The following is a 13,678-nucleotide window of genomic DNA, read 5'->3' as shown; positions in this document are numbered from 1 at the left end:
AGATTCAGAAATATTTCATTTAACAGACAGTTACTGGGTAGGTACTTACTGGTGTCAGATATTGTTTCAGGGATACAGTCCGAGGACTTACTGTCCAGGAGAGGGGAACACACACATTGGTGCACATCCACAAATACCGTTAGGCTAAAAGAAGTCTATACAGAGAACTGAGGGTGAACAGGAGGAGGACGGGAAGCACTAAGTTAGCAAAAGTTGCTCTGCACCCCTGGAGTTAAGATTTAGTATGGACTCAGCAAGAGATGAGACTGAAGAGGTCGATGAGGACCAGATGATTATGTCCTCATCTTAGGAGTTAGACTTCATCTTTTAGGTATCAGGGAGCATGAAAGCACCATAATTAGATTTTTATTAAACTGTTGCGGGTGGGGGAAAATCTCTTTTAAAAGTAGCCTGGAAACCTAGTCTCTGCCTTCATGAAGCTTTCAGTGGGTAAGGAGGGTGGGGCAGAAAATAAGCAAGTAAATAAAACAGTAATTGTCACAAATTCTAGGAAGGAACCAAGGTGTTGAGATAGAGAATTATGATTTGTGGGAGTTACCTTACTTTCGATAGGTTGGTCACTTTTAAAATGAGACCTGAAATATGAAAAGGCGCCAGCTGTTTGAAAAGCGTAAGGAAGAACATTCTAGGGAGAAGCACAAGCATGTGCGAAGGCCTGGAGTTGGGATAGAGCTTGAAATTCTGGGAACTGCAAGGCCCAGTTTAGCTGGAATGTAGGGAGAGAAACAACATAGAAGGGGATGGAAGAGGAATCTGTAGCGGAGGTGAGAGGGAGCGGTCACAGAAGCAGGAAGAAAGGCAGGAGAGAAGGATATCATGGAAGCCACAGGAGAAAAGAGTTTCAGCATTATTATGCAGTACAGAGTGGTCTTATAAGATAAGGTGGAAAGGGAGTCCATTGGAATTGGCAGTTACAAGGTCACTGATGATTTTGGTCATTGCCCACTCATTAAAGTCTCCTTTTTTTTTAAAAAAAGTATTTATTTAGTTAGTTAGTTTATTTTTGGTTGCGTCGGGTCTTAGTTGAGGCGCGCGAGCTCAGTAGTTGTGGTGCGTGGGCTTAGTTGCCCTGCAACATATGGAATCCTAGTTCCCCGACCAGGGATCGAACCCACGTCCCCTGCATTGGAAGGCAGATTCTTTACCACTGGACCACCAGGGAAAGTTCTGGTAGAAGACTTCTTACAGCGGATTAACTACACTACAGCTATGCTTTCCCTTCCTTTATTTTCGTACTAGAGTATCTTGCCCAACAAGATGTGGTTTAATCCGGTGAGACTATTGATGAGATCTTTCAATTGCCAACTAGAAAACGTTTATTAAACTTTCGTTATCTGCATAGCATTGCACTTGGTGTTAAGGTGATAAAACGAAGATAGGTTCCTATAATATGGGTTTAAATTCAATATTCCCAAGAAATAATTTTGAAAGGGTGGCCCTCTAGCTTCACACTCCCTGAAAAACATCCATTGTGTACCCTGGAGCAGCTTACTACTTGCTTGCCTAGACATGTAAGCATGGAAGATTGTAATAAGCCTAGGTTATACGTATAGTTTATTTTCCACAAAACAGAGTGAATACCTTCTCAAAGTAGCAGCCACTTGCCTGTTTTGAGAATGTCACTTTTTTTTACTCTTTTTCTATGCCAACATGTATTTTGATCAACAGTTTATGAATAGAAGATGCACATGTTTATGTTTGTGTGTGTACACTTCATCTGTACCTCATTTTGTTTAAAGATCAACTTTATTTGCTGAATAGATTCCTGGTATAATTTTCTCAGCATTTGGAAGTTCATAATATAAGGAACTGTTTAAATATAAAGCAAAAGAGTAAGTAATGCAGATTGTCCTAACCATTTTTAAGGCCCAAATCGAGACCCATCAATCATTCATCATTTCAGTCATTCCTTAATTTAATACATATTACCGAGAACCTACTTGTCTTCTTTCCCAGACCATTATGAGCTTTTCTTAGATCCGTAGCACTTATAGTCAGTACCTCACATTTTTGTAGAGACTCGTATACTGACTTGTATTGTTCTGTCATTAATACGTGCTGGTCTTTATGTTTTTAACTAGTTTGGGTTCTCCAGAGCGGAGCCCTAGCCTTTTGTTGATTTTGTATCCTCAAAGCCCCCAGCATAGTTGTAGGTGAGAATATAGTAGGCACTTGATAGTTGATTGACTTTTATGATTGGGTTTTCAGATACTTATTTATGTTTTTCCTGTTCTTTAGTTTCCCTCAGCCTTTTTCAAAGGAAGGGTCAACATGTGTGCTGCATTTTGCTATGAGGTTTTAAAGTGCTGCACATCAAAGATTAGCTCAACCAGGAATGAAGCCTCTGCACTTTTGTATCTTCTGATGAGAAACAACTTTGAGTATACCAAAAGGAAAACCTTTTTGAGGACACATCTGCAGGTCAGTGAAAACCAAAACTCCTCTTCTTTCTTCTATTCAATCTTTAGCCTCTATGTCAAGATCTAGAGCTACCCAATCCAATCCAATAGCTATTAGCCACAGGTGGCCATTTAGCACTTGAAATGTAGCTAGTCTGAATTCAGATCTCCTGTAAATACAGAATACACATTGGCTTTTGAAGACTAAGCACAAAGAAGTAAAATATCTCAGTTGTTTTATATTGACTATATTTTGAAATGATATTCTGGATATATTGGGGTAAGTAAAATAAATTAAAATTCACTTGTGTCTTTTTACTTTTTAATGTGGCTACTGGACAATTTAAAATTACACATGTGACTCAGATCATATTTCTGTTGGACAGCACTACTCTACAGCATAGGCGTTAAGAGCATAGATTCCAGATTCCGAGACTGTCACACACTGTGTGACCTTAGCAAGGGCTTCCTTAGTCTCTCGGTGCCTCAGTTGCCTCATATGTAAAATAGTGGTAAATATCCCTACCTACCTCGTAAGGTTGCAGTGAGGATTAAAGGAGATGATTAAGTAACAGACAAAGCACTTGTATTTTTCATGTTCCAGCATGCCCAGTTAGTAAAAAAATGAGAGAAGTCTCAAGGTTTAGTAGAAAGCATGGACTTTGGAATTGGACCTACCTGGGCTTAAATCATAGCTTGGCTACTTACTTACTTATGTGACCCTAGGCAAGATACTCAATTTGTCTTAACTATTTGCCTCATCTGTAAAATGAGGCCAAGTATGTTTCACCTTGCAGGGTTATCATGAGGGTTAAAAATAAAGTGTGTGTGGTGCCAGGCACAAAATACCTGGCACATAATAGACACTGAGTACGTGGCAGTTGTTTTTCAACGTCTCCATGTTTTTTAGCTTATCTGATGAAACAACTCTGAATTAAACAACAGTTGGGACTTCTTGGCTCAGTAGCCCTCTTCGTAATATGGGAAATGCTTGGTCATGTTTCTGTCTTCACTGCCATGGTCTGTCCCATTGCAGTTGTTTATTGGAGACTGGGTTATAAATGAGGAAACAGCCATAAGCAGCTTTTTAGAAACGTCATCAGTGATGTGAAAATCTGATAGAAGTATATGCTTCCTGTAAAAATCTTCTATATAGTTAACTTTTGGATACTAGGGCCAGCATTATATGTTAGGGTGTCTAATATTTGCTTTCATAGAGGTGTCACTTGAGTACCACCTTCCCCCAAAACATTTCTGCAATTAGTGTTCTGGTGTATCTGAAATTCCCCAGTAGGGTCCATTCTTCTGGGTTAAAACATCAGTTTTTCTCAAGTCCTTTATTCAAATATAAATGAATTAATAAATGTGCAGACTTAGAACCAGGTTCTAAGTGGTCAATAAAGTGGTTAAGTAGTAGTATCATGATTATGATCTCTTTAATCCTCATAACAGCTCTATAAAGTAGGTATTGTTATCATCCCTATATTGCAAATAAGGAAAGTGAGGCATGGGAGGGGTAGTTAACTTTCTCAAACCCACTCAGTGAATAATGGATAAAGGCAAGATTTGAATCTAGGGCAGTTTCACTCAAGAGCCTGCACTCAGCTCCTACAGTATCTTGCTTCTCCAGATCAGGGGTAAAGCTTCCAGCCACTAACACCTTAGCCTGAATCATTTAAGCATTCAACCAAAGGAGCCTGAGAACTTAAAAAGCACCATTATGTTACATTATACTGCCATCATTATGTAATGTATATGCCGTAACATATACTGCTATCTAAACTAGATAGGCCCTAGTCAGAAACAAAGAAGGGAGCTGAGGCGCTGGAGTTGGAAGTCCAGCACACTGAAATAGACTAGTGAAAAGAAATGAGAAACCATCAAGAAAAAGGTCATTTATTCCCAGCTTTGCCATAGCTACTACGTAGCAGGCATGTTGAAAGTAGAGACCCGACCACCATTGTATTAGTTCACTAATTATGAAAACAGTTTTAGATCTAGCTGTGCCATGAGTTTGGAAGGTTTTTCACATCTAACCAAGAAAAGTCCCAATAAAATTTGTAATTAGGAACCTCTGAAGTTGCTATTTCAATAGAAGAGTTTAAACCCCTCATGTATGAAGAAAATAGATTTTGATGGAACTATGTAGGATCTTCAAAAGCAGAATTTCATATGAGTGCTTATAGGTTTGTACAGTGATGAAAATAAGCAGCATTTGTGCAAAAGACATTTGAAAAAATGGTGTTTGCTTCTTCCCACAGATTATCATTGCTGTAAGCCAGCTGATAGCTGATGTAGCACTAAGCGGAGGATCGAGATTTCAGGAGTCTTTATCCATTATCAGTAATTTTGCAAACAGTGACAGACCTATGAAGGTATGTTCTCACTTCAAGTAAAAAATTAGAACTACGTTCACTGTCAGGGAAGCTTACACTCCTCAAGTTAAACTGTGTGTTGGATTTACAGTTTTTATATAGTATAGAGTTTATAGAATGTGAGCTTCACGAGTCAAAGCTTTGTCTTGTACACCACTGCACCTCTAGCACCTAGAACACTGCCTGGTACACAGCGGATATTCAGTATTATTTGAATGGATGGATCAATGGCTATACTGTGTATACATAGTTATGATAGGATTCCAGTTTTTTCTGGGCTTGATTTTTAAACTTGCTCAGAAAAGAAATGGGTCCTTTCTTAACAGTTGTTACCACTTATAAGATTGGTTAATCAAGCATTGAGTTTGAAATTTCACAAAACCTCACTTATTAGAGTAGCTAACAGCTGCCTGATCCTTTGCCAACAGATAAGGAGTGGCACAGAAGGGATTCATTATTTGATGATTTTCTGAGTTTAAAGAATTCATCTGTTAACTGGGGCTTACCAGAGATACTTGTTGGCAAATCCAAGTCCAAGGCTGTCATTCTTAGGCACCAGCTGGCTGTGGCCAAACCCAAGACCCTGACCGCCATTCCTCTTTTCGAGCTATATGCTTAAAACCTATAACACTGTGAAAGTTCACTTTTTGTTTTGTTGCATGGAGAGCAGGTTCTGATCTTCAGTGATGCATGCGTACAAGGGAAGAAGAATCCTTTGCCAGTAGAGAACTTTTCCTCCCCGAGGAATCATCCCCATTCTTGGCAAAAGTCATCTTTCAGCATAATTTGACAATTTGTGTAAAATCTGGAAGAAAAAAAAAAAGCTCACAGTCACAGCATACTTAATGTTTGGGATGTGTCGAATCTTTGTACCAAAAAATCTTCCCATAGGAATGTTGCTGAAACTGAAAAAAACACTGAGCAGTGCCAGCCATTGTCAGGCTGGGAAAGTTTGCTTTTCAGCCAGTTCTGGTTCCTCGGGAGATCAGTATATGCTTCAACTAATCCCATGAGCACAGAAAAAGCTTATGTCATTTAGGATTTTTTTTTACTTATACCCTAAGAGTTTATTTTTACCAGTTTTTACCATCCTTAATTCCATGTTACATAAAAGTTGGGTTAGCAACTTTTTCAAAGTAAATGGGGTCTGTTTTAGCCCTCCTTGATAGGAAATCTTTTTCATGACTCATTTCTGAAATGACTTAGTTTTATTCTGGTAGGGAAGTCATTACCAATAAACTCTAGTACAACAAAGTATAGCTTTCTCCCAGTAAATGGAATCTCTATTAATGTATAAGAAGAGGCTTTACATATATAATTATTTTTAAAAGTCATCTTTAAAGAAGGCACTTTTAAAAATAATTTTCTCCACATTTGGTTATATTCACATTGAAAGGCTCCCAAAGCCCTGTACCTGTCCCTTACTCATCTTCTCTGAATCCTACAAATAATTGTGATTACTCCAGTGGGGTTAATAGGAAGCAACAGGACTTCCTTAATAGTGCCCAAGATAAAGAGGAAACTCGAACTTCGTGTTTTTGGGTACAGACACTTTGAGAGAAGTTAATGATCTCTTTAAACTCTTCAGAGTGTTCTGTGATTCCTAAACTCTTATTTGCATAATTGGAAATTTTTGCAGTATGGTTTTCACCTTAGTGTATATGGTAGTTGGTAGATGGGATAAGTATGCTTGTCGATATGGAAGAGTGACTAAGATCACTAGCTTTGGAGCCAAACTGCCTGGGTGTAAATCCTGTCTCTACCGCTTACCAACTGCAAGACTTTGGCCAAACTACTTAACTGCTGTGTACCTCGGTTTTCCATTGGTAAAATGAATTATAATAGTACTTAATTCATAAGGTTGTTATAAAATTTAAAACATGTAAAGCACCTAGGCCACTGCCTGGTGCATAGTAAGCTGTCAATTTTTAGTTACTGTTGTAACTAAAATTACACAATAAAAGTGAATATAGATTACACTCACAGCTGTAGAATTCACGGTGGAGGAGCTGGGGTTCAAAGCCAGGTAGACTGGCTCCGAAGTCCATGCTTTTATGTATTATGAATATACTGCCCTCAAACTCATTGCCTTTGAAGCCTGAGCTAGTGAGATATATTTTAAAGAATTAATTTAAAACTCTTTAGGCATGCCACATGCCAAGAACCAAGAACCAAATACCAGGATCTCTAACAAGGGGTAAAAGTTGTGTGTTATTCCCAGGATTGGATGCCTAGGCTTAGAGCACACTGGTAATATTGATGAACATGTCTTTTTTGTTTGTTTTGATATTAGGCAACTGCTTTTCCCACAGAAGTTAAAGACTTGACCAAGAGAATCCGTACTGTTCTTATGGCCACTGCTCAAATGAAGGAGCATGAGAAAGACCCCGAAATGCTAATTGATCTCCAGTATAGCTTAGCCAAGTCCTATGCAAGTACCCCAGAGCTCAGGAAAACCTGGCTTGATAGCATGGCAAAGATTCATATAAAAAATGGAGATTTTTCAGAGGTGACTATTTATGGCTTTGTTCTAAACACAACCCTGCAAAACCCCTGGAGCGCAATCTGACAGTTCTTTCTTTGTCATCCTTTTTCAGGCAGCAATGTGTTATGTCCACGTAGCAGGTTTGGTTGCAGAGTTTCTTCATCGAAAAAGTAAGATATTTCTGTTCTTAGAGATGGGGAGAACTTCAGTTAGCACAAGAATTTTTATCTTTGTAGCTTGCAACTGTGAATGTGATATGATTGAGCTCTGAAAAATGTGTTTACCTTTAGCCTTATTCACTGTTGAACAGAAGTTGTTATAAAAGAAAACTGGGTTGTTCATTTGCCTTCTGCTTTCATTAAGAGTACGAGAATAAGCTAAATAGTACAGGGCCAGGCCTGATGCCCAATGTTTATTCTCCAAGACTGTCTCCCTGGAAGACTGCCACAAATTAAATTCTCAGGGCTTATGAGAAGCCCTGGATAATACACACCACTTATTTTCCCCTATCTGCCTCAACTTTACCAACAACTGCCCACAAATTATATCTCTACAGCCACTTTAGTGCAACAATATCTTGGTATTAAAAGGGAGTTGGCACATCAGCAAGATGGCCCTATAAGATGTCCCCCGTTTGTATACCCATCTCAACAACAATTTGGCATCCATACCTGGACGTAAGTGCCTTTGTGGGAGTTGTGGGATCCAGCACCACATGCCAAGGGACCTGGGAGGAATTTTACCCACCTATGCATCAGGTAATAGGCAGACAGATCTGTGTCCTGTCTGTGGACCCTGCAGTGGCCTATGAGCTGGCTCCAGCCCCTCTCAGCTGCAGTCCGGGATCCCCTGGAGAACACTGTCTTTAGATAATCACCCACAGATGAGAGAGCCTTGGGGGAAGCCAAGAAGTCCAGTGGAGAAGTTCCAGCATTCTGTTGGAGCAAAAATTATACAAGTTTGAATACATTGGAGAGGATAAGAGGAGCAGTTTGATTTTACTCGTGTCACCCTTTCCCCAAGGTGGCACAGCTCAGTGCCAAGAGAGACCTTCTCACCGTGATTTCTTCTGCAGGGAAAAGTGAGGGCATGTGAGTGGGTACTGCCTTTTCCAGCAGTGCAGATGCTGCCAAAGAGGCCCATTTCTCTCCTGCCCCATCAAGATTACTGAGTCATGAACTGAATGAGTGGGGGGCAGGAAGAGGCTGGGAGAGCAGCAGATCGGACTTAGAGGGCATTACAGGGACACAGATCCTACTAACCACATCCCAGACTCCATCGAAAAGCCCACCAACAAATTGCTAGAGATATTTAGCCTGTGGATCCCACCCGGCTGGCCCACAGGCACCCCTGGTGCTCCATGTGCCTCAACCACATACTGTAGCCGGATCTCTGTGCGTGCTCCTGAAGGCAGATGGCTAGTGAGCATGTGCAGAAAACCAGCCAGAATCGGTGGGCCAGGGAGAGACCACAAGCTTGAACTTTAGAATCACCCTTGGGAGATCAAATGGGAGGCTGTTAGCACCTGGCCTGGTGTATTGCATGATGGAGAAAAGACATACACGCTTAAGAATTCCGTCATAAGAGGGAGCAAGAACTGTGGAGCAGGTGTATCCATAGCAGAGCTGTGAAAGCCTCAGAATCCCCAGCAGGACAGATGGAAAGTTGTTCTCTCCTAAAATCAGTCAGTAAAGTTGGTTGGAGGTAACTGCTACTTCAAACGTGAAGATAGCAATGGAAGACTTCAAGGAACATGAAAAATGAAGGAAACATGACACCACCAAAGGATCACAATAATCTTGTAGTAACCAAACTCAAAGACATGGAGATCTGCAATTTATCTAATAAAGAATTCAAAATAGCTGTTCTAAGGAAGCTCAGTGAGCCACAATAAAACAGAAAATTCAACAAAATCAGGAAAATACGCGAACAAAATGAGAAGTTAAACAGAGATAGAAATCTCACAAAAAAGGACCAAACATATTCTGGAGCTGAAGAATACAGTGAATGAAGTGAAAAACCGCAGTAGAGAGTATTAACAACAGAATGGATCAAGCAGAAGAAATAATCTGAATTAGAAGACTGGACTTTTGAAATTATCCAGTCAAGAGGAGAAAAAAGAAAAATGAAAAAGAGTGAAGAAAGCCTGTGTGATCTATGGGATACTATCAGCAGAAACCTTACAGGCCAGGAGAGAGTGGGATGATATTTTCAAAGTGCTGAAAGAAAAAAAAAAACAACTGCCAACCAAGAATACTCCATCCAGCAAAGTTGTCCTTCAGAAATGGACAGATGAAGGCTTTCCCAGGCAAAAGCTGAGGGAGTCCATCACCACTAGACCTGTCTTCCAAGAAATGCTGAAAAAAGTTCTTCAAGCTGAAGTGAAAGGGTGCTAATTAATAACATGAAAACATATGAAATGTATCCATATGAATGGATAAAGAAGACATGGCACATATAATCAATGGAAAGAAGGAAATCCTGCCATTTGTGACAAAATGGATGGAGCTTGAGGGCATTATGTTAAGTGAAATAAGTCAGAGAAAGACAAATACCGTATGATCTCACTTATACGTGGAATCTTAGAAAGCCAAATTTGTAGAAACAGGAAGTAGAATGGTGGTAGCCAGGGGTAGCGGAAATGGGGTAATTTGGGTCAAAGGGTACAAACTTCCACTTAAAAGATGAGTAAGTTCTGGATATCTAATGTACATAGTGATTATAGTTAACAGTACTGTGGTATATACTTGAAAGTTGCTAAGAGTATACATCTGAAATGTTCTCACTCCCCCCAAAATGGTAATTATGTGTGGTGATAAACACTACTGTGGTAACCATTTCACAATATATACATGTATCAAATCAACACATACACCTTAAACTTACGCAGTGTGAGATATCAATTATGTCTCAATAGAGCTGGGGCTGGTTGCCGGGGTGGAAGGGGGCCACAAAAAGGAGTCATGGTCTTGAAGGGCTCAGGATCCAGCAAGTCTAATTCAGGAATCTTCCTGAAAGCTTCCCTTTCCAAAATTAGTATTGTTGACTGTTGTAACAACTACTTAAATAGTAAAACAGTTGAGTTAGGTTTAAAAATTGATTGGCAATGGACATTGCAAAGAAATCTCCCGCTGTCTATCATAATTGCCAAGCTATTTCCTTGAAGGCAGTCAAATGAGTAACATTTGGGCAGAATGAAACCATCTTGTGGGAGTCACATCGCTGCGGTTTTGGCTCTGAGAACACTACCATGTTTTGTTTTGTTTTTTAATTCCAGAATTCCTACAGTTAACTATGTATCTTTCTTCCCAGGTAGCATGACTAAAATGTAGACTCATTTTACTTACATTTTAAATTTAACACTTTCTGTTTGATACTGAATTTCTTTTGAACACTCCATATTTTGAAATTGGTATACTCTAGTATTCTCTTTTTAGTACATAGTGGTTTCAAAATGGAGAATGGTATTAATTATCGAAAGAAGGCCTTGTTTGAGGGTTTTTTCCCCTACATCACCGGTATGCCTGAGAAATTGCAGTAAAAGCAAATATTGAAATTGCACACCTGCAGTTGCAAAAAAACTAACAGATATGAGAACCCTAAACATGGTACTAAATAAAGTTTTAGGTGTATCTTTCAGGTATGTCAGGTTAATATTATCTCATCTTTTTCATTAGTAGAAATCTGAAATGAGAGTTTTTTGTCTACTGAGTAGAAACCCTTTATATATTGAAAATAGTTAAATATATTAAAATACTTCCTTAGAATTTTTTCACAAGTGCAAAGACCTTAAAACTAAGCAAAAATCGAGAATTATTAATCTCCATTATCAGTTCTTAAGCTTTAGAATTATAACTATAGTATTGGAGAAAATAGCAACTTAAATATTGCTGTGGTTTTTTTTGGACATTAGCTTCAGGCAGCTAGCCTGAACATCAAACAATGTGACATGTTTCAACAAGTGGAAACAGTGCTTTTAACTAGTCATTTAAGTATTTATTTCATAATACCTTCAAGGTTTTTTTTTAGAATTTATCCTTCACAGAAATCAAAGAGCCCTTCTCTGAGTAGGAAAAAAATGATGTTTTGCATTTTAAACAAAAAATAATGTTAAAGGGCTTCCCTGGTGGCGCAGTGGTTGAGAGTCCGCCTGCCGATGCAGGGGACACAGGTTCGTGCCCCGGTCCGGGAGGATCCCACGTGCTGTGGAGCGGCTGGGCCCGTGAGCCATGGCCGCTGAGCCTGCGCGTCCGGAGCCTGTGCTCCGCAACGGGAGAGGCCACAACAGTGAGAGGCCCGCGTACCGCAAAGAATAATAATAATAATAATAATAATAATAATAATGTTAAATATAGGAGAGGTTTACATATTTATTTATAGGTGCCATCTATTTTTAAGCCTGGAAAATTCTACTCAAACTAGAAAATCGTATTCTGAAATGGTGGCAGTAGTAAAATCCTCAGGATTTCCCCCCTTAGCTTCAATCATGCCAATGATCGAAAACACCTGATTTTGCTAATTAGCTGATTCAGCTATGATAGTTATACCCAGGTAGACCACTGATGTTAAAACAGAAGTTAAAAACTTAATCTGTTAACCTGTCATTCAGTCTGAGAAATCCATGATCTAGATAAGACCTGAATATTCACAGAGTAAATAAAAGTACGTTTGAGTGCAGGACTGAAAAAAAAAAGTTTTATTTATACTTAAGACACACTTATTTAACAAAAATAATTGAGCGATTGTAGAACCCTGTGTTTTCTATCAAGTGTCCTTGATAATGAAGACAAAATCTCTGATGTATCAATTGCCAGAATTTTTCTGTTTTCTCAAAGTCCTATGCCATTTCTCTTGAAGTCATTATAAAGCTTTTTTTTTTCATCAGGATGGAATGAAATGCTACAGCTGATGCGTTGGAGACACGACTTCCTGTTTAGAGTTTTTAAGGAAAAAAAAATAGTTTGTCTCATTGGGTGGTTGCCTAAGCGAGCAAGGACTTGGGCCCCTGGCCTCCAGAGGTGACCACAGAACACCAGTGAGGGCCCATTTCTAGATCCTTTTTTTCATTTTTCAGGCCCTGAAGTGAAAGGGAAAGGGAAAGGAGGTGTGCAGTTCTCCCTGTCCCACCGCCACCCTCAAACGTCTTTCAGGCAGCCAGAGCTCCTGCTCTTTGTACCAGAGATCTTAAGGGTCATCATTCTCTTCCCTTTGCCTAAGTTACCTCTAAGTGGTGATACTAGGTGTTAGTTACTCCCACTCCCAAAAATATGTAATAAGAAACAGATCGAAATTTCCTTATTTTTATTTTGTCTGAAAACCTCAAAATGTTCTAGATCTCATTCTCTGGAGCCTAGACTTATGTACCTCTTCCTCTTCTCTTCCTGAGAGAGTGCACAACTGTTTTCCCCCAGGGAAGACAAGAATCAAGTCTGCATTCTTACACCACCGCATAGCAGCCGAGGTTCAGCAAAGCTTCAGGCCTGTAGAGCTCCTCCAGCACCCCAGGAAAAGGAATTTCATTTCCCATAGAGTCTGTTCTTTTCATGCCTTATAGGATAATGTTCCCTTCGCCCAGTCTTTATACCCAGGTTCTGATAGCTTAAGTTCTGCAAAGCTTTTTCTTTACCCACTTCCTTCCCAATCACAGCCTTTTCCCTTTTTGCCCTCCGCTTTTACCTCCTATCCCTCTTGTGACCAGCAGTCTTATTTTATCAAGGGTTGAACTGCTTTCCCATCGTCCAAGCTCCTCCCTGCTTTTTTCATGGGACAATTTGTTCTCAAGGTAGTGGTCTCTACTTGGACAGTTTGCATCTTGCTTTCCCTTGGACAGCAATCAGAAATACGGAAGCTACAGCTGTGAAGGGCAAAATCAGGAATCCAGGTCACATACCAGAAAGATTCAAAGCAGAGCCTCCAAGACCATGTTATAGAATGCTACAGAGGGCTACGGGAGAGCCCTCACACACGTGCCTCCCTCTGTTGGGACATATACACTGGCCTAGATTCAGCAACTTGTTTCATCTGAAACAAGACTAAACCAAACAAGACTAAAGGGAATCAGAATTTTCCCTAAGCATTTTAAAGACCCTAACAAACGAAAGAATCCTCTTATCATTGGATAGTTTGGTGGGTGTTGGATAGTTTGGTGGGTGTTGATAACTTAAGCAAACAAGGGGATATATAGGCTTTTCTAGCTAGAGATAACGTCATCAGGCATAGGACTCAAGGTAATATGCTTAGCAAGAATAGTGGACTCTGAAGCTGAAAATCCATAATAGTAGTCTTTACACCAGATGATACACACAATGAAGTCCAAAAGAAGGTATTAACCTGTTTGTTTCTGACAAGAACCATAATGTACCCTCCTTCTACTTAAGGTACACACTGGAAGACTCTTT

At 39.7% G+C, this 13,678-nt stretch overlaps 1 protein-coding gene across 1 annotated transcript in view; it reads left to right on the top strand.

The window, feature by feature from the left end:
* DOCK11 (dedicator of cytokinesis 11) overlaps positions 1 to 13,678 on the top strand; it is a 199,299-nt gene that overhangs the window by 148,324 nt on the left and 37,297 nt on the right. Inside the window, exons 41-44 of the mRNA XM_007465458.1 lie at positions 2,260 to 2,442; positions 4,682 to 4,795; positions 7,089 to 7,304; positions 7,393 to 7,450. Coding sequence (XP_007465520.1) covers positions 2,260 to 2,442; positions 4,682 to 4,795; positions 7,089 to 7,304; positions 7,393 to 7,450 — 571 coding nt within the window. The remainder of the gene's footprint in view (positions 1 to 2,259; positions 2,443 to 4,681; positions 4,796 to 7,088; positions 7,305 to 7,392; positions 7,451 to 13,678) is intronic.

This window comes from Lipotes vexillifer, unplaced genomic scaffold (assembly GCF_000442215.2).
Source record: "Lipotes vexillifer unplaced genomic scaffold, Lipotes_vexillifer_v1.1 scaffold560, whole genome shotgun sequence".
NCBI classification, from domain to species: domain Eukaryota; kingdom Metazoa; phylum Chordata; class Mammalia; order Artiodactyla; family Lipotidae; genus Lipotes; species Lipotes vexillifer.
Note: the sequence above shows the minus strand (reverse complement) of the source record. Positions and strands in the feature narration are given on the sequence as shown.